The sequence below is a fragment of the Ursus americanus genome, chromosome 28 (assembly GCF_024610735.1).
Source record: "Ursus americanus isolate L20-20 chromosome 28, mUrsAme1.1.p, whole genome shotgun sequence".
Classification (NCBI taxonomy): Eukaryota; Metazoa; Chordata; class Mammalia; order Carnivora; family Ursidae; genus Ursus; species Ursus americanus.
The window spans coordinates 38078782-38100697 of NC_142154.1; the positions used below are offsets into that span (position 1 = coordinate 38078782).

A 21916-nucleotide genomic window follows, 5' to 3' on the forward strand; every position below is an offset into this window, starting at 1 on the left:
TTTCATCTCTTGGTGTAGCCATTCCTGCTGGAACTTTGAGTTTATCTCCAAACTTGAATTTCCTGAGTTCAAGAGTTTTCCAGGTCACATTGAACCTGTCACTGTATTTTGTCCTGTCCCTATTACAGAGAATACATATAGATGGTTGTCACATGCCCTTTAAACTCTGGTCAGGGTCTCAAAGCAGAGAGGTTTCCATAGGAACTCGAATCATAACTGGTTTTTAAATGTGTAGCATTCTACATGTTGTAATGAAGGAAAAGAGAAGGGTGTCTTCAAATGACTTGGAGAAAATTGCCTATTAATTTTGTGAGGGAGGACAAGGGTTGAAGCCTCCTAAAACTGACATTACCACATCAGATTAGCCAACTTCCCACTGATTAAGGTAGCCCATTTTGATTTTGTATTCTTTAATGTTTGAAGTTAGGGTGAGAACACTGGGTCACCTAGCCCCTTTCCTCCAGCAAAATATATTTGACCTAAAATCAGGGATGTGACACATGTAAAACCAAGCATCTTTCTGAATGGTCGAGAGCAGGCCTTTATGGTGTGGAAGAATTCTGTGTCCTGCTGGCCCCACTCATATTAAAACCTTTCTTCTTTGAAAAGGAAAATATCCTTCATAAAAAAAAAAAATTAGGGCATGTGGAAACGCTGAATTCAGTGAATATGGAGTTTCCAAAGAAGTATGGAAATAAACCATGACTCTGGTTTTCACTTCTTTTTGGTTTTTTTGGAAAGGCTTAAATTACCATAGATTAATTACTAATGGCTCAAATTATAATAGATTAATGACTTTAGAATTTTAGAACTAGAAAATGACTTCTCAGATTATCTAATTCAGCCACTTTATTTTCAGTTGAGGGGACTGCAGCCCAAAGTAGGTGACTTGGCCATGCTTAATTTCACATGGATCAAATTAATGGAAAGAATGGGCCAGGAGCTAGATAACCTGACTCAGGAGCCATTGTTCTTCCTATTATTCCATATTCCACAGCTATTTTTCATGGTGCTCAGCATTTGGAAAACCACTTTATTAGTTATTCCAGTGGGTTTACATGTGTTTTTGTTTGTTTGATTTAATTTGATTAAAAAAAAAACACAACCTTTTATAATGGGCTTGGCTGTGGAGAGAAGTTGGGCTTTTTTCTGAAGTTTTGATCAATACTGAAAATGTGGAGAGTTTCGCCCTCTAGTGCTCAACTAACAAAAGTGCGACCAATTGTCTAGTGAATTTTTATTACCAAGGGGCCTCTTGTTAGAGGAAGAGGATATAAAAATGGAAAGTCAGTGAGTAGGTGTGATACAGTGTGAGAAGCTGCAGGGTACGGTTCCTCTATCTGCCCTGCTTTGTGGGAGGCCTCAACTCACCCTGATTGTACTTTGTTTTTTATTGTGTGTCTTTAGGTTCTGTTAACAAACTCTTTTCGTCTAACGGCTTTTTGTTTTCAATTTAAATAAAATTTGTTGTAAACCTCAGGCAAGCATGCAGACAAAAGCTTCTGTTGGTCTTGCTGTTGTGTTTCATTCTTTTAAAGATTATTCAGTTGATGTGCAACCACTCAATTTTATGTTATTTCTCTCTCTTGTCAGGGTGCCTCCCTTTCCCATTAGCGACCACCTTGCCAAAAACCGTTTTCAAACTGCAATTTAGAAAGTTGCCTTTTCTTTCCTCATCTGCCCTGCAGAGTTCTATTCACTCTTTTTCATGCTCATTTCCCATAATTGGACGCAGCCCTTAAACATGTACTTTCGTATTTTGAGCTGAGTAGCTTTCCCTGCCTCCCTCTTAGATTTTCCTTTCTGCACAAAGAAAGCACGATTGAGTTTAGAGTAGCCCCTTAGTCTTGTCTCTCTAATTTCTCTCGATAAAGCCCTAAACTTTATTCTGAGAAATAAACACACCAGATGTCTGAGATGAGCCATAATTGGCAAATAAGAAATAGAGTCTGACAACCCAAGAACGCATAAGGATGTTTTCTGAGATGAAATGACAGTTTTTTGTTAAGTATTCTAAGGTTCTTTACCATCTTAGTCTTTCCAGTTAAAAGGAAAGAAAAACCTAGCAACTTGTTTACATGATAAGCTCCCAGAATGCAGGGATCCTGTTTTATGTGCCCATAAAGGGCACTTTAAGTAATACATTTTAAATTTTTCTTAAGGTGGCTATGGAACATGGTACAAAGGGATTGGAGCTGAGAGATTATACATCAGTGTTTGTTTATGTTGAACCAAATTTTAAGTATTAATTTTTATGATGAATTAAAAGCACTTGATATGTATGCTAAGCATTCTGTAGCTTGTGTCTAGCCAGAATGGACTGTTTAAAAGTTTCAGCTGTTTAATCTGCTTCTCACTTTCCACGATGGTCACCCAAAGGGTAATCGTAGCCCATATACTGGAAATAACGTGTCATTCAAATTATCTTACTTTCAGGAAGGTGACAGCAATGACTGAGGGGTGGTTACTCATCATTTAGTGATTTGGATTTGGTTTCAGTTTAGGATTTGCTCTTTTCCCTTGCTATTTATTTGCCAGTGACAGCAAAGGAAGTACAAAAGGAAGTTTTTTGGTTTTGATCTAAAATACTATGCCTGCGTTAGATATACAAAGAATGAGTAAGCAGAGCCTTTCCAGAGACAGAAGGGTTTCTGAAGGGATTACTTGGTTTTGAACCCCTTTCTGCTTTAACAACTGCCAACATGATGTGTGATCTGTCTCCCCTTTTAGAGCAAAGCCGCCGGGATGATTTGGAAGCCCTAGGCCATATGTTCATGTACCTCCTTCGAGGCAGCCTGCCCTGGCAAGGACTCAAGGTATCCTTGAAAGTGCTCAGCGGAGGGCTTTGCTTCAATACTCAGTTGTTAATGGAGGGGTTGCTGACTCGATGTCTGTAAGAAGATGGGCTGGCGACAGGGATGAGACCCAGGGACTAGCTACATTAGTCTATATCAGAAATGCTCCCCTGGACTTTGGGAGCTGTTTTGCCTACATTCGTCATCTTCCCCTTCTGAATCCTTCTTCCTTGTTTTGGGGTTTTCCATAATCTCTTCCCTTGTTCCCTCCCAGCTTTGGCAATGCTGCTTTTCTCTGTGTCACTTTCCTCCTCCACTACCATTATGTAGCAGGAAGAGTGTTCCCAGTGTGCTGGGGAATTTCTGGAACAAATTGATGACAGCAGCTGCTACACATTTTACCAGCAAGGCCAGCAGGGCTGGGTGTGCCCCTAAGGAGAACTGGAAAATATTTGTTCATCCTCCGTAGGCTAAGGACCCACCTGAACTAAAACAAAAATCCAGGTTTAATGTTGCTGTTTATGTGTTTTATTCAGTCAATGCCTATGCAGATCATAGCCGTTCCTTATGAAGCATGTAGTTTAAATAGCCTTCCTTAGGTAGGTATCGGCACAGTACATTTGTGTTCAAGTTAACTATTGATAATAATTATAACCACTGTAATTACTTCATGCCTTTGGCTGGTTAGAGTAGGAAATGGTGAACTTCTAACCCATTTTAAGTCCCATTAGATAGTTAAATGTGAAACATATTTTTGAGTTGTATTATTTCAACATGTTAGTATGGAAAGAAACTTAATACATAGATTACTTCTACACCCCCTAGCCCCCTCCCTGTCTCCCTCCAGAAGGGAAGAAGGATTCATTTGCTATGCTTTCTAGGCTGTTGTCCTGAAAAGTAAAGCTTCTGCCCTTCCCTTTGGGAAAATTTTATTTCTTTGCCCTTAAATTCCTCTCCTAACACCTCCTCGTCTTCTCCTAGTCATGTGTATCTTCTCACTGATATTGATAGATGTCAGATAGAGTTTCACATTCTGTTTGCTCATCACATATCCAAGCAATGCATTTTCGTATCATCGTTTGAAACTTTCTCATGGTCCACAAATCATTTTGGTGGCATAGATCTAAAATTTCTCCAACTTACTTTAGAACACTGTCGCTTAAAGCTGGGTGCAGCAGGCTAGGGAGAGCCTTATGAGAATCCCTTGAAACCACGTTGTTGGTCCAAGCTCCAGGAGCCTTCTGCCTATAATCCTGAGCAAGCCAGACTTGGCTGCTTTGAGGCACTGACTTATATCAAGCCTGTCTATTAGCCATGCCTCTGTCATAGGTAACACTTTTCCCTCTGGAAGCACATTGTGGAAAGGCATTTTTTTCCTACTACTTGTTCTTTTTTTCTATTCAGCTTCACAGTAAATATTCTGTGGAGCCATCTATCTGTCAGACCCCCACTTGGGTTAGCAGTATTTTTTATCTTATCGTAGAACTGATCTAAGAAGATAAAGGCTGAATCACTTTTGAACCCCCGTGGCCATGGGAGATTAGTAAGCTTCTACAATTTTGAAAATACTGCTATATGATATTTTTACTTTCTTCTCCTAGCCACTCGTCTCATTACATTTGATGGTGTTTTTCTGAGACTACTAAATATACTTACAAGGAAAACCTTCCAGAACAGAGCCGATGTTAAATACATCATCTCTAGTACATTTCTTATTTATTAGAAGACTGAGTCTAGCAAATCTTGCCAGTTTGAGTGAAACAACCATTGCCTCCCCAAACATACTGGACCTCCCATACTTGGCACCTCTTTCCAAGTAACTTTGTCTCTCTACTCTACAGGCTGATACATTAAAAGAGAGATATCAAAAAATTGGTGACACCAAAAGGAATACTCCCATTGAAGCTCTCTGTGAAAACTTTCCAGGTAGGATGCTAAAAGGACCCTCTAGCCACTGTGACCGAAGCTTCCAAGTAGGTGGAGACGATGACTTGGTATCTCTAGATAAGGGTGCTCTCCAGAAAATTCACATTTCCTTTTATTGTCCTCTAGACCAGGACAGGTTTTATCACTTTCATTTGGGTTACAAAGAAAACACCAGATATTCTTGGCTTGGCCCAGAGCTTCTCTCCATGGGAAGCGTTCAGCTCATGAGCATGGCCTTTCACCTCTTTTCTACAGAAGAGATGGCAACCTACCTGCGATATGTCAGGCGATTAGACTTCTTTGAAAAACCTGACTATGAGTATTTACGGACCCTCTTCACAGACCTCTTTGAAAGGAAAGGCTACACCTTTGACTACGCCTACGACTGGGTCGGGAGGCCTATTGTGAGTATCCTGTTTTACCTCCTCACCTCAGACCAGCACTGCCTCACCACTCGGCTTGCCAGACTTTCTGCTTAAGTCTGCGGGGAGAACATTCCTTTGACGTAGACTTTACATTTGCCAACCTTTTCAGGGTGATGCCCTAGGTTGCAATTACTAGAGTTGGGAAGGAAGAGCAATTCCTTTAAATGTTTTTAAGATTATGACCCATATGTCCTAAGATAGCAGAACTTAAGCCAGTTCTTAAGAAGAACTTTCATTTGAATGATCCAGAAGCTGGTGCTTCATAAGCTGTGAAGGTGCTTGACTTCTGGAGGAGTGGAACCCAGAGCCTTAGGAAACTTGAATTGGCTCTTCTGGCCAGGGGTCCACAGTGCCCAAGAACACGCTAACACATCACTGTAGGATGTTTTTCTTATTTTCCAAAGTAAGCTACTCTCCAATGAGCTGTTGAGGACCAGGAGGCCTCCCTTTTGCAGATAAACAAACTGAGAAGGCAAGAACACTAGAAACTGCCTTTGGTGGCTGAGAATAATCATCACTACTGTTATTAGAATTAGAATGATGCTCTCCTTTGCGGAGACATTGAGTTGGACCTGTTTTCCACTTGATTTTTTTGTCCTATCTTTCCAGCCTACTCCAGTAGGGTCAGTTCACGTAGATTCTGGTGCATCTGCAATAACTCGAGAAAGCCACACACACAGGGACCGGCCATCACAGCAACAGCCTTTGCGAAATCAGGTACGTGCTGGGCCTTCCTTGTTTCAGACATTCTGCCTCTTCATGGCTAATACTAAAACCGAAATTCTTCAGCTTCTCTGCTTCAGTGTATATACTGAAATTAAAGACAAAGGACTTGCCATTTCTCAGTGGTGTGTGCAGCACTCCAGCATTCCTCGGGGCCGTGTCACGGTGCTGAGATGGGGCCAGGCGATTTACGTGAAGTATCTGGTCTAGAGAATTTGGGCTTGTCCAGGTCTGTTGACTGAAAGGGGAGTCCACCACAGGCCTGAAAGACCTGCTGAACGTACAGGATGAACAGGGTAGCCCATTTTGGGTCTCATCTGCAGTCCAGTATGGTGCCCTTGCCAATGCTGAGGGGTTTTTTGCTGGTTAAGAAGAGTGGGTAATTTGGAGTTCCAGCTGACTGAGGCATAAACTGGCACCTCTCTTCCCCCTCTGCCCCCAGGTTAATCCTAGAGCTGGCCAAGATCTGAGATGGATCTTTTAGTGAAGACTTAGCTTTGCTTTCGGCCACTCCAGAGAAGGCCATGTCATCCGTCCTTCAGTGTTCATAGTCTGAGAAACTAGTGGTCTGTATGAGAGGGTTCTCTCAGCCTAAAGGCTGAAGAGGCAAACACACAAGAATCAACAAGTTTGACAACATTTAAAGAAAGGGGTCACTGGGAAGTAAATATGACTTTCATCTTTATATCATACACAATTGACCCTTGAACAACACAGGTTTGAAATGTGTGGGTCTACTTATATGCAAATTTTTTAAAAAAATATAGTGCATGGGGCGCCTGGGTGGCGCAGTCGTTAAGCGTCTGCCTTTGGCTCAGGGCGTGATCCTGGCGTTCTGGGATCGAGCCCCACATCAGGCTCCTCCGCTGGAAGCCTGCTTCTTCCTCTCCCACTCCCCCTGCTTGTGTTCTCTCTCTCGCTAGCTATCTCTCTCTCCGTCAAATAAATAAATAAAATCTTTTTAAAAAATAAATAAATAAAGTGCAGTACTGTAAATGTATTTTCTCCTACGATTTTCCTAGTAACATTTTCTTTCCTCTAGCTTTATTGTAAGTATAGTATATAGTACATGTAATATACAAAATACGTGTTTATCGACTGTTTATGTTATTGGTAAGGATTCTGGTCAACAGTAGGCTTTTGGTAGTTAACTTCTGAGGGGAGTCAAAAGTTATATGGACATTTTCAACCTCACAGTGGCCGATACTCCTAACCCCAGTGTTGTTCAACGTTCAGCTATACATTGCTAAGAGAAAACTGAGGACCCCAGTAGATAAATAAGCAAAGGTTAATTAACAGATATGCACACACGCGCGCACACACACACACACACACACACAGTCATCACCTATCAAATTACCTTGTTCTCCTCACCCCTGATCTCGCTTTTTAATATTCACAGATATGTTTAAAATAAAATACAAAAACAGTTATCATCTCAGATGTACATATGAAACCACGTAGGTTAAAAACAGCAGATAGAAGTACATACACATATATGTACAGTGAAATATACATACAAATAATGGATAGACTCACCATAAGTACATACTTTTAGCAAAATATATGGCTTGGTAAGAAAAAAAAGAGTATAAAGGAAGGATATCTATGTATTAGTAGCTAAAATACAGAGTAGATAGGCAAAAAGACGGGGGTTAGCAAACTGTGTACACTAATTGGGTCCATAGTTAAATGCTTTAGTCAAAGTAGTTGGCTGAGAATTGTAATTTGAATGGCTTCTCATTTGACAACAGAATACCGTTGACTTCTGCAGTTGTTCTTCTTGGACCTCCCTTGTTAAAAGTGTAGCTGAGTGCACAGTTAAACTGACACTCTCCTACATTGACCTGGACTTTGCAAATTGTTTCAAATTTTCTAGAAGGTAATTGGATGAAGTTACTGTTCTGTCTGATAGAAAAATCTTACTTCTTGGAATTAATCATAATAGAACAACCCAAGATATAGTTTAAGTTATGAGCATAAAATTGTTGCAGTGTAATTTGAAACAAAGTTTGGGAAATGATCCACCTATTTAACTAGAAGGGAATGGTTATGGATCTAGTTCAAATCTTTTATCAAATAAACGATTATAGTAAAGTGAGTTGCAGTGCATTTATTCAGTGGAATGTTACATAGCCACTTAAAATAATATTTAGGAAAACTTGTAGCAACCTGAAAAGGTTTATGGTTTGTAGAGTGAAGAAATCAGAGTACAAAAGTAGAAATACATCACGATTTCCCCTGAGGGGAAGAGAAAATGAAAAAATCAGTGAGAGGAGATAATGCCAACATATTAACAGAAGTAGTGTTGAAACTGATAATATTGTGGTTAATATTTTTCCAAACTATTCTATAATGAGATTATATTACCTTATAATGAAAAATGCATTTAGATAGAAAAAGTATAGAAAGAAAAAAAAAATCTAAGTAGTCAGCGAAGTCAGCATAATCAACATATCTGCCCACTCGTGTTTTCAGAGTATTTCAAACTAAAATAGGTATTTCCTTAATTCCCCTTGTCTTTTCTACTTGAATTCTTTTTTTTTTTTTTTAAGATTTTATTTATTTATTCGACAGAGATAGAGACAGCCAGCGAGAGAGGGAACACAAGCAGGGGGAGTGGGAGAGGAAGAAGCAGGCTCATAGCGGAGGAGCCTGATGTGGGGCTCGATCCCAGAACGCCGGGATCACGCCCTGAGCCGAAGGCAGACGCTTAACCGCTGTGCCACCCAGGCGCCCCTCTACTTGAATTCTTAATCAACACTGCTGTTTTGAATGGATTTTAAAAGTATGGGAAAAAGACATATTGAAAACCTAGATTGCCAAGGTGAAAAATACATTCATACCTAGTATCAGAGTAAAAGTACAGTGATTTTCAGTGTACTTTTAAGTGAAGGGTCATTAAACCAGTGTGTGTAATTAGGAAATCTCATCTGCAAAGCAATAATGAACTTCTTTTTGAAGAACTGAATCTTGAAATTCTCTCTGATTCCCCCCCCCCTCACTGTTTAGGGTTTTTAGTATCCCATGGCTGCTAAGGGATTGAAAGTCCCCACATTTTTCCCCCCACATTAATGCAAGTATTATACCTCCCTCCCAGCAGGATTCTGAGTCCTTGCTGGGTAGAATTCTTTCTGCGCTGTGCCCTGTGGGCAAATGGATTTCTGGTGTCTCTTCTACCTTTACACTGTGTCTTCTGTGGTCTCATTGCTTTTGTTCCATCTTTAGGGTTGTGTTCTTATGTTTTGGGGGTTTTGTTTTTTATTTTTTAAGCAAAATTGCAGTCACATAGGTCCCTTACATAACTCTAGGAATTGAAAGCGGTATAAGTTCTTTTTTAGACTGATTCTTTTCAATTTTGAAATCAGCAAAAGAAGAAAGTCAAGTCTCTCTTTGAGAGATATTGACAAGTATTAATCTCACTTTAGGGGTAGCTAACTTCTTCTCTACAACTTTGACTAAATAAGTCTAGCTGAGGACCTGCTCTGTGCAAGTGTGCCCTAGGGCTACCAAGATAGTAGGGAATCCTTGTCCTCAAAGAACTGACAAGCGGATATGCCAGTAGCCAGATAACTATAATCCAAGGCAGAACAGAGAAGCATCCCAAGTTTCAAATGACCATCATCAGAGATTGGAAGAAGGAGACATTTCATCTAGTCTTGAGTGTGACAGAGTTTCATGAAAGAAGCTGCATTTGAAGTACTCTTGGAAGAGTAACGTGGGAGTGAAAGAGGCGTTCCAAGCAAAAAGGAAATGTGAGCAACAAGTTACCTGGTTCATTTTGCTAACACATACGATGCGGATGAAGGAGACAAGGCTAGGAAAATATCTTGGAGCCATCTGATGACATTCCTGGAATGCTGGGCTGGAGAGTTGGTATTTAATTTCAGTGGGGAATAGTAGGTTTTTAACAGAGGGCTGATAAGATCAAAACTTTGCTTTAGAAATCTTTTGGCATGGAAATCTGTTAAATAGCCTGGCAGCCAGCATGGAGACAATAAAAACACAGTGCATCCCCTTCAGAGGTAAAGGGGGCCTAGATGGGCCGTAGTCGTGAAAATGACGTAGAACTGAGAAATGGTATTAAGGGTATGATCTACCAGACTTGGCGGCCCACATGCACATCAAGGTTGAAGGAGAAGGATGAGTCAGAGCTGTTGCTGAGATTTTGAAGCCCCAATAATTTGGAGGCAGGCGGTACAATTACTAGAAATGGGAAAGTTGGGGGAGAAACTTACTTAAGTGAGTTTGAATTAAAGCACCTTGAGTTTCAGATACTTGGAGTGTATTCTAGCTGAAGATGGCTAGCAGGCAGAGGAAGGCTCTCACAAACAAACAAAACAATAGTGACATATTTAGAAGTCAGAGCATGGGGATGACGCTGATAATAGTGCCTTCAGAGCCTCCTTTTTCTGGGTAAATCTGCTCTTCAGTTGTGGTGGAGGAGCGAACCTAGGGATTAACAGGCTCTGTTTAGTCCCATACTTAGAGTAGTTAGAGGAGGAAGAGGAGCTCAGAACTTGGTTTTAGCTTAGCCCAAGCCTTTGGCCATAGGACATTTAACCTTTGCGGGGGGGGGGGGGGGGGTGGGAGTGTTGCTCAGCTTTCTCAGATGTAAGCCTGTAAGTAAGGGTAGAGATTTTTATTGTTCTGTTCACTGTTATCTCCCTAACACCCAAAACAATGTCTGGAATAGTAGACATTTGGTAATTAATTGTTTGAATGAATGAATCTGTCAAATGAGGAGCGTAGATGAAGTCAGATGTTCATTTAAAATACAGATTTTTAACCTTCCGTGAAAAAATAATTGTAAGCTTTCTTTTCCTGCTTGTTTTCTATTTCCACAAAAAGCCATTTTGCCTCCTTTAGCAGCCAGAGTAGGGCTGGATTGTCTACTGAAGGGAAAGGGTGTTCAAAAAACCACAGCAGGTCTTGCTGCAGAGTGAGCTCAGGCAATTGGATTAGTTCTCTTCTGTTACAATGAGAATTTTCAGGGAAAATTTGCTTTGCTATTCTGAATGGTAGGTATGTCGAATTGAGTACTGTTGGGTTCCTCGATGCAGTAATAGATCCCAAATATGGTTCCCAAAGAACTGTATTTAAATTCACCTATATCGGATCTGTGTTTTACAACTATGTTAATATCAGATGCTTAAAAGCAATTTTTTTTAACATGAGTATCACCTAGCTAGAGAACTATAATTAAATCATGAGTTTGGATAGAATAAATACTGATAAAGCTAGGTCTCTTCAGAAAGTTGCCAATGGGTTTGTCTTTTCTGTCATTTCCCCCTTGGTGTTTGTCCTTTCCCAGATCCAAAAAATGGTAAATCTTGCTGTAGCTGTGGTTCCTCTCTAAAGAATTCTGCATTACCATCCATCAGGAAGGGGGTGAAAAATAGTTCTGCCTCTTTCTACCTAGCAAAGCTTCCCTTTGCATTTTCTGATCAAGCGTGATCAGGAAGTAAGTCTTGCCATTATCCAGAGATCTAATATTGGAATGCAGTATATTGCACTGTTGAAGGTTTTATTAACCAGTGCGTTTGCTCAACATGCTAAATATAGAATATTGCATTGACCAGGATGTGCACACACTAGTATGCTTCCTGTTCTTTCTAAATCTAAGCCTGTGACATTCCTTATTCAGGTAAATGCTATACACATGCTACCATGGTTCACCAGTTTTGGTAGTTATATAGATTTTCTGTTGTGATATGAAGAAGGGGTACTTGACCTAGAAGGTTAGGTAGAAACATATCTGTTTTGAGGTTGGAAAGAGTCACACTGGCTATCTAGAACTATTAAACTCTACTAGACGTGGCATCCTACTATGATAATATTGAATAGTACTTACTCATTTTTATATGTACAGTATATGTTTAAGGGAAAGAACTTACTTTTTGTCATTTTCTACGAGGTGAACTGTTTACTTACAAATTCTCAAGTTTTACTAGGCAGGAAAATATGAATCCAATGTCAAAAAAGTTGATCCCTTATTCTTCTAGAAGAACCATACTTAAGCTAATTCAATATCTTATAAACACACAAGAAATGAACAATAAAACTTAAAAGGGTCAAATCATGTTGAGCTCAGAAGATGTGCCCCCAGTAAAAGAGTAGTTCGGGGACACCTTGCTGGCTTAGTTGGTAGAGCGTACAACTCTTGATCTTAGGGGTGTGAGTTCGAGCCCCATGTTGGATTTAAAGATTACTTAAAAATAAAATCTGCAAAAAAAAAAAAAAAAAGAATGTTTTAGATGTGTTCGTTTGTATCTAGACTCCAAGAGATTAGATTTAAGGAATGTATAGCCTTAGAAAATTATGTGTGGGTTAGCACTGCCATGCTTACGGAAAGAAGCTTATTATAAGCACTGCTTTTCCAAAGGGGAGATTAAGCCAGATTGCTAAGTAGCCAAGATGGTCAGAGATGTTCCTAAAATGAATATCTTTGTATATTCTTTTGAAAGTCCAGTAGCTTTAGAACAAACAAAAGCTGATTAATTCTCCATTCCCTTCCTTTGACAGAGTACGACTGTGTTTTCAGCAAGGCTCACAGTTTGCTAGTTGAAGGGCAGATGAGCGTGCTCAGAGAGAATTTGTCTCCCTCTGACCTCTGTGTAATTTCCCACCTTGCTGCCTGCTTTCTAGCAGGAACTCGGGTGTCGAGATTGCATACTCTCCCTGTCACTCTCCAGCATAGAACTCTCTGCAGAATGGGGCTGTCCCTCCTCACTTCTGGGACCTTTACCCCAAGGCAGACATTGAAACAAGGGAGTATAAGACTGAAATACAATCCTTTTCTTACCTTCTCCCATTCTGTCACCTACTTGCTGCCACTCACCTCTGCTGGAATTCTCTATTCTGTGTTTTCTTTGTGCAGTCTTCAGCATTTAGTATTTTCAGCAGACATCCTTGTTCTGAGACACTTCCTTTGTAGGAAGGAGAGTCTGGAGAAATGCTACCTAGATATGTCATCCTTCTTGGGGGTGGGGTGGGGGGATGTCCTATACTCTTTCGAATAAGAATAGAGCAGGGTCTGAGTAGAGCGTTTCAGACGTCTAGAATGGTTCCTGTAATTTTTCTCAGAGCTTCACAGAATTGATACTACTAGCTCTATGGGCCTGCGTAGTATTGAACTTGGGAATAATCCTTTCTAGGTGGTTTTCAATGATTCTCAAACATCCCTGATATTTGATATGAAGGCTGTAGAATACAGGAAGGTTTTGTTTGCACACATGACAGGTTGCATGGAATAATCCCTGTCTGGCATAGGAAATTGGTGCTATTTCATGAGCTTAACAGAAGGAAGTTTTTAATTTTGTTAAAGTATACACTTCAGCAACCTTGCCAGCTTTCAAAAATTTCATATCTAAGGTCTAATATACTCTAAAAAAAAAATTCTTGAGATGCTTCCCGCCTCATTCTTTCTTCCTCCATCTTACCCCTGCTACCTTAAAAATTTTTTTTTTAAATCTTGGAATTGTGGTAAGACAGAATGTAACCTAGTATATTCATTACTAACTTTTTGATACTATTTGGTCTCTATTCTTGTTAATTATAGTTGAAGACTGTAATTATATAATGAGGCCTAGACGACCGACATGGGAGGCCAAAATGTTCTGTATAGGTGGCACCTTGTAAAATTCTTCGGGAGGCATGAAATGAAATGGAGAAAGTTCTTTGTAAATGTAATCAGTTAAGTTTTTGAAGTAACTATATAACTTTATATAAAGAATAGGATTCAGTGATTTATTTGCTACAACAGGAGAAAAATGTTTGCCTGCCTTTTGCTTGAGAACAGGAGCTTTATCTCCAATAAGAATTGGAAATAATGTCCGAGCCATAGATGGGGGTGGTACCTCAGGTGTTTCCAGACTGTATTTTCTTGCCCTCTTGTTAGTGTCCTTCTCCCCACTGTCTGTCCATTAATCCTGGCCAGGTGACTGCTGGGAGATGTTCATTTCCTCTGCCCTAATAACCACAGGTGGTAGTTTTGATTTTTTACACCAGGCTCCTCTAAATTTCCTCTTACATAACTTTTGTTAGCTTCCTCTTTGATTTATGCTGTGCTGGGTCGCTGCTTTCTCATTTCCACATTCACCTACTAGATAGTAAACCAGGCATTTCCACACAGGTATGCAGTCACAGCAGAAGAGTTTAAAGCGTTTCCCCAAGGAATTCCCACTGCTTGAGATCCCTGCTCCTGCCTTTGGGGATTTTCACACTCCATGTGGACCTTTGCCTTTCAAGTGATGCAGAGAGATTGACCTTGCTGAGTGACTCTTCTGTCCATGGAAACTCCTGATTGCCTGTTAGATAGACACGTGTGCATGAGAGGTCTTTGAGAGTGAAGAGTTTACATGCCGATCTCCTCTACTGGTTTGCTTGTATGACCGTATGCCGTGCTGGTTATGCCTGGTCATAACCCTGTGTATACAGCATTGCCTAGAATACCTTTCAGGTACACTAGCAGCATACCGTCGTTGTCGACATTCCTCGGTTTCATCTAGTTTCTGGGCACTCAGTTGCTTTCTAAAGTTGGCAAATGACCCTTTCTACCATATCAACTGCTATATACCAGTCCTAGCCCTTAAATTCTAGAAGAGAAGAGCCATTGAGTTTAGTATTACGATGAAGAATAATTCCCAGTGATAAACCACCAACCGCAGGTTCATACCCGTCGCTTGGTGCTGTTGCTTCCAGGGGCGGTAGAAGGCGTTGGAGGGCAGTAGTACGGTGTGGCTCGCCGCTGCGGAAGCGTATGTGAAGCAGTCTGGAATTGTTAACATTGTTCTTCCCTTTTCAAAAGATAAACAACACACTGCTTTGATATTGGAGGTGGAGTGTGACTTTTAGGCCTTTGGAAAATGTCTTGCTATTTTTGAAATCTACACAACAATGTTAATTCCTCCAACTAATTATGTATTTAACTAGAATGAATATAAATAAGTACACAGTCCTGTGAATCAGACAGTGGCATCAAACCACACTTCTGATACGTGTTTCAGTAAAAATGGAAATAATAGTTGATCAGCTGTCCAGATTTTGTTAAACTTAAAAGCATATGAGTGTTTTATGTACATTTCTTTCCATTTTCAGCTTTGTCTGCCTTAAAAACAAGTGCAAAACAGAGAGCATTCATGCAAGAAGTAATCACACTGAACATATATCCTAGAACTCAAAACAACCCCAAATGGCTTATAAATGTCTGGATGTTGTTTAAACATGTAAATTTTTTGAAAACTAACAGTTCTTCATAGTCATTTAGGAACTTAAATATCCTACTTAAATATTACAAAAAGTAAAGTCCTAGAAGAACTGAAAAAGCTATCACTAATGGATAATAGTTATGGGTATTTCTTATAATACTAGATTTCTCCTCAGGGCAGGGCACCTGGCTGGCTCAGTCAGGGGAGCAGGCAACTCTGGATCTTGCGGTTGTGAGTTAGAGCCCCATGTTGGGTATAGAGATTACGTAGAAAAATTAACAATAACCAGATTTATTATCAAATCTCTAGTAGTAAAAAGATATGAGATTAAGTTCTCTGAGGATATGGATACTGTCAATAAGTTTATAAAAGTTAAGATTATGTTAGAAACCACAGCCTTATTTTGGAAAATCAAACATCTGAATTTCTGTTGGCAGAAATAGTCAGAGGGGCGGGTTTTTTGGGTAGCTTTGATTCTCGAATGTGACTAGCAGTATGGAACCAAACCCCTCTTTTGTTAGAGAATATACCAAGTAAGTTCATACGGCTGCCTCCTTACAGAGTATGTGCCCATTCCCTGAGGAATATCAGGAAACATGGCCAGGACCCTTTACACTGCTGTTACCCATGTGGCTTCAGATTCCATTAATAAAGATGAGTAAGTTGTAGCTGATACATGAGGCTCGGGTTTTATTTTGTTTTGTTTTGTTTTTAATGGAAAAAGCCTTTTTGGTGACTTACAGACGAGCTTTAAACAGCTCTTGTCTATGAGAGGGAGAGTGGATATGAGCCTCAGACAACTACTTCTTTCCTTTTCCTTTTCTTTTTGATAAAATACAACATTGACCGCTGTGAACATCTCTAAGATTTATTGCGTCCCTGCTGGTTTTCATGCAGGGCAGCAGTATCACCTCCCAGCCCCTGCTGTTGTTTGTATCAGCAGCAATTAAAATTTGATTTACTAAGCCCTCATTGCTGCCTCTCCAACTCCTCATTTTTCATTTTGTAGAGCCTTAGGACTGTTACAGCTGAGCGCCATGATGTTAACACCTCCTCAGCCATCTGGTACAGGGGAAGAGGCACCTAAACAGAGTCTTCAGAACAAAAAATCACAAATGAGCAAGATCAGAATAGTATGAGATCTAAAAAACAGGTAAAGAAGGAATGAAGAGAGCCTGAATGACAGCAGAACTGAAAGCAGAACCCAAAAAGGTTTTGGATTGGAAGCCCTCCTTTTGCTGGGGAAAGATCTGCCTTTTGCTTTCTGGAAGAAAGCAATTCATAGTAGTCATATCTAAAACTATTTCTAATTCCAGACTAGAGGCCATTAGCTAGAGGAATCAGGAAAACATTGTAGCTTACCCCCCCCCATCTTTTCATATTGATCTGTGAACCTGTTTTGAAGATATACTTTTTCATTCTTTTAGATGAGAAAGCATATTCCAGCCACCACCACTGCTTATTTTATCTTAGTTGAAAGTCTTGTAGAGGTTTATGTTGAGAGTGGTGGGTTCCCTATTTAAGGAAAAGCCATATTATCTTGATTCCTAATGCTAGGAATTTTCTGTATTGACCACTGTCTATTTAGGTAGATCTTTAATCAGTGAAATGATTTGTAAGTATGATTGTTCCTTTGTCCAACGATATTAACATTCTGAATTCGGTCTGCTTAGTGGCTACTGAATTGTACTAATGTGGAAGCTAAAATTGATTCCAGCTTTTGGTGGTGCCCCCCGCCCCCTTTGGTGATTATTGTTTCTCTGTGTCTGGGTGAGGATGGTGTGCTGTAGACTCATGTATTGGCTCATCAGGCTGAAATGAATGTAGCCAAGCTAACTTTTTCTCAGTGCTTTGCAGCGGTTGTTAGTTTAAACTCCAAAATGAAAACAAAACCCTCAGGGACACTAATGTACTTGATTTTGTTGTTGCTTGCTGTTGCTTCACCTTTCCTTCCATATCTTGCTCTCATGCTTCCTAATGCCTGAGCAGACTGCATCGTCAGAGCGCCGAGGAGAGTGGGAAATCCAGCCCAGCCGGCAGACCAATACCTCGTACCTGACGTCTCACTTGGCTGCAGACCGCCATGGGGGATCAGTGCAGGTACTTACTGCCTTTACTGCCCTTTCCTGGCCTTCTCAGCTTGGCTGGTAGAATGTTGACTTGCTTCTGAAACTTTGGGTCCTTCAGAAAGGAAACTTACTGCAAGGTTGAGCTGCTTCTGTAGTTAACTGAAGATCTGTGTGCTGATTTTCTGCCTAAGTGGACTTATAAGAATCACTTGTTGAGATGATTGTTGGTGGTTGTCATTGACTAAGAAATATCTATATGATTTCTGATACTGATTTCTGGTTAAACTGATCCTATAACCTTGATCTACTCATGATAAACCGTAAAAATAACATCAAGATAGAAGTATGTTAGTGTCAAGTATGTGAATTTTAAAGACTTGAAATGTGTAAAATAAGTATTTTTCGGATAAGGGACTGCATATTTAGCTCATTCCATGGTGGTATGTGCCTTAGCAGATAAGGCGAGAATGTTAATTGGTCCAAGTCAACCATTTCTGAGTGGGTCCCCAAGAAGTTGGGCTGTTTCTTTTTTCCTTCTGGAGTAAGTGTGGTCTTAGAGAATTATTTCTGATTTCATTTGGACTGTTTTGAAGCTCTGTTGTCTCTAGTACTTAAGAACATCTGTGTCTCTACTTTTCTTTCATATCTCTGTTTTAATAATCTTAATCCAAATATGTCTCTCAGACTGTTAAGTGATACCACCAGTTGGGGCACACAAGTAAACCCAGAGCCACCAAATCATATAAAGGGATAGACAAACCTTTTGCATGTAGAAATGCATCGTGATAGGCTTGATTGTCTAGAATATGTTTTTTACATAGAGCGATTCACTAAAGATTGTGTTATTCACAGGAAGTCGGGAGACAGCTGTGGTTCTGTTAGAAAAAAAAATTAAAAAACCTCACAGGAACATCTAGGTAAAAGTGATGGATTGAACGCACAGATCTGTTCTCACCTCCTCTGAAACAGCACTACAAGAATGATAAAGAGATTTTTTTTGAAAGGCGTGAATCCATAGAAGGATGGAGAAAACAGAAGAGGCAACAGCAACAGAATATTGGATGCTAGAAAGCACGTGGGCAATTATTCAATGACTTAGGAGTCCCAAGAAAACGGAATCCTGAGCCAATAGAACCTATTTTCACTGGGTGATCTCCCAAAGACTCAGAAGTTGGCCCTCTATCAGGGGAAGTAGGTGGGAGGGCTATGTGCTAAAATAAAGAAGAGTGGTTAAAAGTCTGTTTTCTAAGAAGCCAGAGGTCCCTAGATGCTCTCCCCCTTCCCAGCAAAGACCAAAGATGTATTCTTTGGTAAGGGCAAAATAGAGGGTCTATAAATTGGGGGATATGAGTCACTTTTGGGGGTGGGGAGCTGTATTGAAGAAAAGGGACAGTAAATGAATGTGTGATCCATACTTAAAAGTCCCACCCCTGTACTCCTTGCAGTCTCCCACTTTTATTTATTTTTTCGTTTTTACTTTTTTATATAGAGAGAATGGGGGTGGGTGGGGGAGGGGAGAAGGGAGAGAAAGAATCTCAAGCAGACTCCCTGCTGAGCATGGAGCCCCCAATACTGGGCTCGATCTCACAACCCTGAGATCATGACCTGAACTGAAATCAAGAGTCAGATGCTTAACTGACTGAGCCACCCAGGCGCTCCAAGAGAGAGACTCTTTTTTTTTTTTTTTTTTTTTTCAAGAGAGAGACTCTTTAGCAGGCTCCATGCCCAGTGCAGAGCCCAACACAGGGCTTGATCTTATGACCCTGGGATCATAACCTCAGCCATGCACCCCAGAATGCTATTTTTAAAAGGAACATTCTAAGAGCAAACCAAGAAAAAAAAGAGAGAGAGTTCTTGGAAATTAAAAACATAAGAAAAATTAAAATTCAAGGGTTTTGAAGATAAAGTCATAAGGAAGTCTCTCAGAAAGTAGCGCAAAGAGAGAGGTTAAAATGGTAGAAAACATTGTTCAAAAAATAAAACATAGAACTACCATGCAACCCAGTAATTCCACTTCTGGATGTGTTGTGGAAAAAGCAACTTGTAGAATAATATATGAAATTTGGCCCCATTTTTATTTTCACACATATACGCAAATATACATATATAAGAGGGATAACATACATATCATGTTAGTGTATGCAGAAGAAAAAAAAGAAACGATATGGAGTAGGGGAGGGCAAACACAACCAGTGGGCCACATCCCACCTTCTGCCTATTTTTATAAATAAAGTTTTATTAGAACATAAGTACACTCATTTGTTTACATATTGTGTACATCTGCTTTCATGCTGCAGTGGCAGAGTTGAGTAGTTTCCACACAGACTGTATAGTCCACAAAGCCTAAAACATTTACTACTTGCCTTTTATGTAAATACTTTGAATAACCTTGTTCTCAAGGAAGATATACTGGATTTCCCACTAGTCGTGTACATATGATGATGTCACTGGAAACTTGGACTTTTTATGTAGTCTCTTTTAATATTCTAATTTTTTACAATAAACATGCTTTTTAATTAGGGGAAAATGCAAAGATTAAATAATTTTAAAAGGAAAATACCTCATAATCAGGCATATCTGGACAGTTTACTAAATTTGTGTTCCTAGAACACAGGTGCTCATTTGGACAGTGCTTCCTGTTGTCCATTGTGAGGGGTTGTCTTTAAAATTGGAGTCAATTAGAGTCTCTGGCAGCACTTTTGGAAAATACAGCCTCCCTCTACTCCCTGTAAACTTAGTTCTGCTTCCTTGACACCTGCATACGGGACAGGCAAGTGTACCATTTCCCTGATACTACGTTACGCTCCGGTGCTCCTCAGTACATCTGCCTCTTTCATTGTAGCCCCGGTGTGTGTCTACTCATAAAGGCTATGCTTTTTGCAAACGAGATCGGCCGTACTTTTCTAACACAACAGATGCCCACATATTTTCAAGTTGTCTCACTTCCCAAAGGTAATGTGGTCAAACCATGCTTAGCCTACCTGAATGACCTGCAGACACCACAACCCTGGTAGGGAGTGCAGAGCACCAAGATGAACAGAGTTTGCTCTGGTAAGGCACACGCACACTCCCATTCTAACCTGTTTAATAGCAGATACCCCCCCGCCCCCGCCCCCATGCTTCCCATCCTGCCACTGTTTCCACGGATCTTCCACATGTGGAAGATCTAAATTCAAGAAGGCAGTGTATTTTTCTCTTTCAAAAAGATGGCTCCAAAGTTGTTTAAATTAAAATATGTAGGAAATGTCTAGAAAGCTCTAGGACCAAGCAAAGGCATGAGACTTAAGATTGACATTTAACTAATATTTACTGTGCTCAGATCTTTATAATTCTTAATTACAGTTCTTGTTGCGGTCAGTAGTATTCCCATTTTATAGGTAGGGAAGCTGAAGTGCAAAATTACCACGTATGTTAGTTGTGAGAAGGAGGATTGAAATGTTGGTTATCAGCTAATATATTTCTTCGTTTGGTACATAACTCATTTTTCTTCATGGTCATGTTTTGAAAAATGGGGTTTAGGAACTCAAATTTTTTACTTAAAATATTAAATTACTTATTAAAAGAGATGTTACCAATATTAAGGACTAAAGTTCAAAATAGTACTTCACCTTAATCTCTTTCAGGTTAGTCCTTAAAGATATTTATTACTTTGGTCTTACGTGATAATAGCCAGAGGAATGTCGGATTAATTGTAGTAGTGATTAAAGCAAAGTAACTTTCAGCATTCCAGGTGCACAAATAAGCTTATTTGTTAATGAAATTATACTGAAAATTCAGTAGAAAGGTATAAAAATGATAATGCTTAAAATACTAATAATTCATTACATTCACAAGGGTGTTTTGGGGGGTTTTTTGTGGGGGGGGATTGTTTTTTGTTTTTTACAATTTCCCTCAACATCCGTGTATTTAACTGCCGTAGTATTTATGCAGTAGATAGGACCCAGGCTGTCGGCCTGGTCTTACAGAATTAGAAACCAGGGCTCCCAAAGGAAGTTGATATGGAGAGAGGCCTGGAGTCCGGCTCTCTGGTCACCGACAGGAGCGTTTATCCTACTGCACGTCTAGGCAGCAGTCACACCCCAGCCTCCAAAGTGGTTGCTCAAAAGACCTAGATTAGTAGGGTATTTTAGGTATAGTTAGGTTAAAAGTTAGACACCTAGTGATTACATTCCCATTTGTGCCTGATTCATTTGAGACCAGGTACTCATTGATATGGACAAGATGCCCAGTCTGTAAAATGGAGATAGCCTCTTCTTTATGGGCCAATTGGCAGTTCATAGCAAAGAGAAATTAGAGAGCCGACAACATGCGAAACACTGTGGACAGGAGCCATGACCCAAAGTCATCAAGTAGTTGGCAGTGGTGATGCTTGCTGACTCCTGCTTTGTTTGTACCAGTAGAGGTCAAGCCATTTTCTTTAACACTTGTCCAGCTCCTGAATTGTTCATTAAGAAACTAAAAGTGATTTCTTCTCTGGCCCTTGTGCTGACAGAATGAATTCACCAGCATGATCGCCCGCCTGCAGCCAGAATGTGCCCCAGGAAATAAATGTGGGCCAAGGAAGTTAACAGCAGCGTTAGCATGAAGAGCTGTGCTTCTCTAATCTGTAAACCATCACTCATCAATTTTGTTTTTGCTGTTTATTGCCCTAACTTCTTATTTTGAAATTTTCAAATTTATGAAGAAGTTAGTTGTGGTGGTGGTGGTGATGGTGAAATGAACCCGTGCGTATCCTTAACGTAGATGAATGATTATTAAGATTTTGCCAC

At 40.0% G+C, this 21916-nt stretch overlaps 1 protein-coding gene across 14 annotated transcripts in view; it reads left to right on the plus strand.

The window, feature by feature from the left end:
- The window catches only part of CSNK1G1 (casein kinase 1 gamma 1), a 168863-nt gene that overhangs the window by 131542 nt on the left and 15405 nt on the right, over positions 1-21916 (plus strand). For 5 of the 14 annotated variants that reach the window (XM_087856867.1, XM_087856864.1, XM_045810751.2 and 2 more), the window contains 5 exons: positions 2731-2816; positions 4637-4721; positions 4977-5125; positions 5756-5863; positions 17068-17178. In XM_087856867.1, the coding sequence (XP_087712993.1) occupies positions 2731-2816; positions 4637-4721; positions 4977-5125; positions 5756-5863; positions 17068-17178 (539 nt within the window). The other 9 variants (XM_045810756.2, XM_087856868.1, XM_045810759.2 and 6 more) reach the window with 5 other exon arrangements.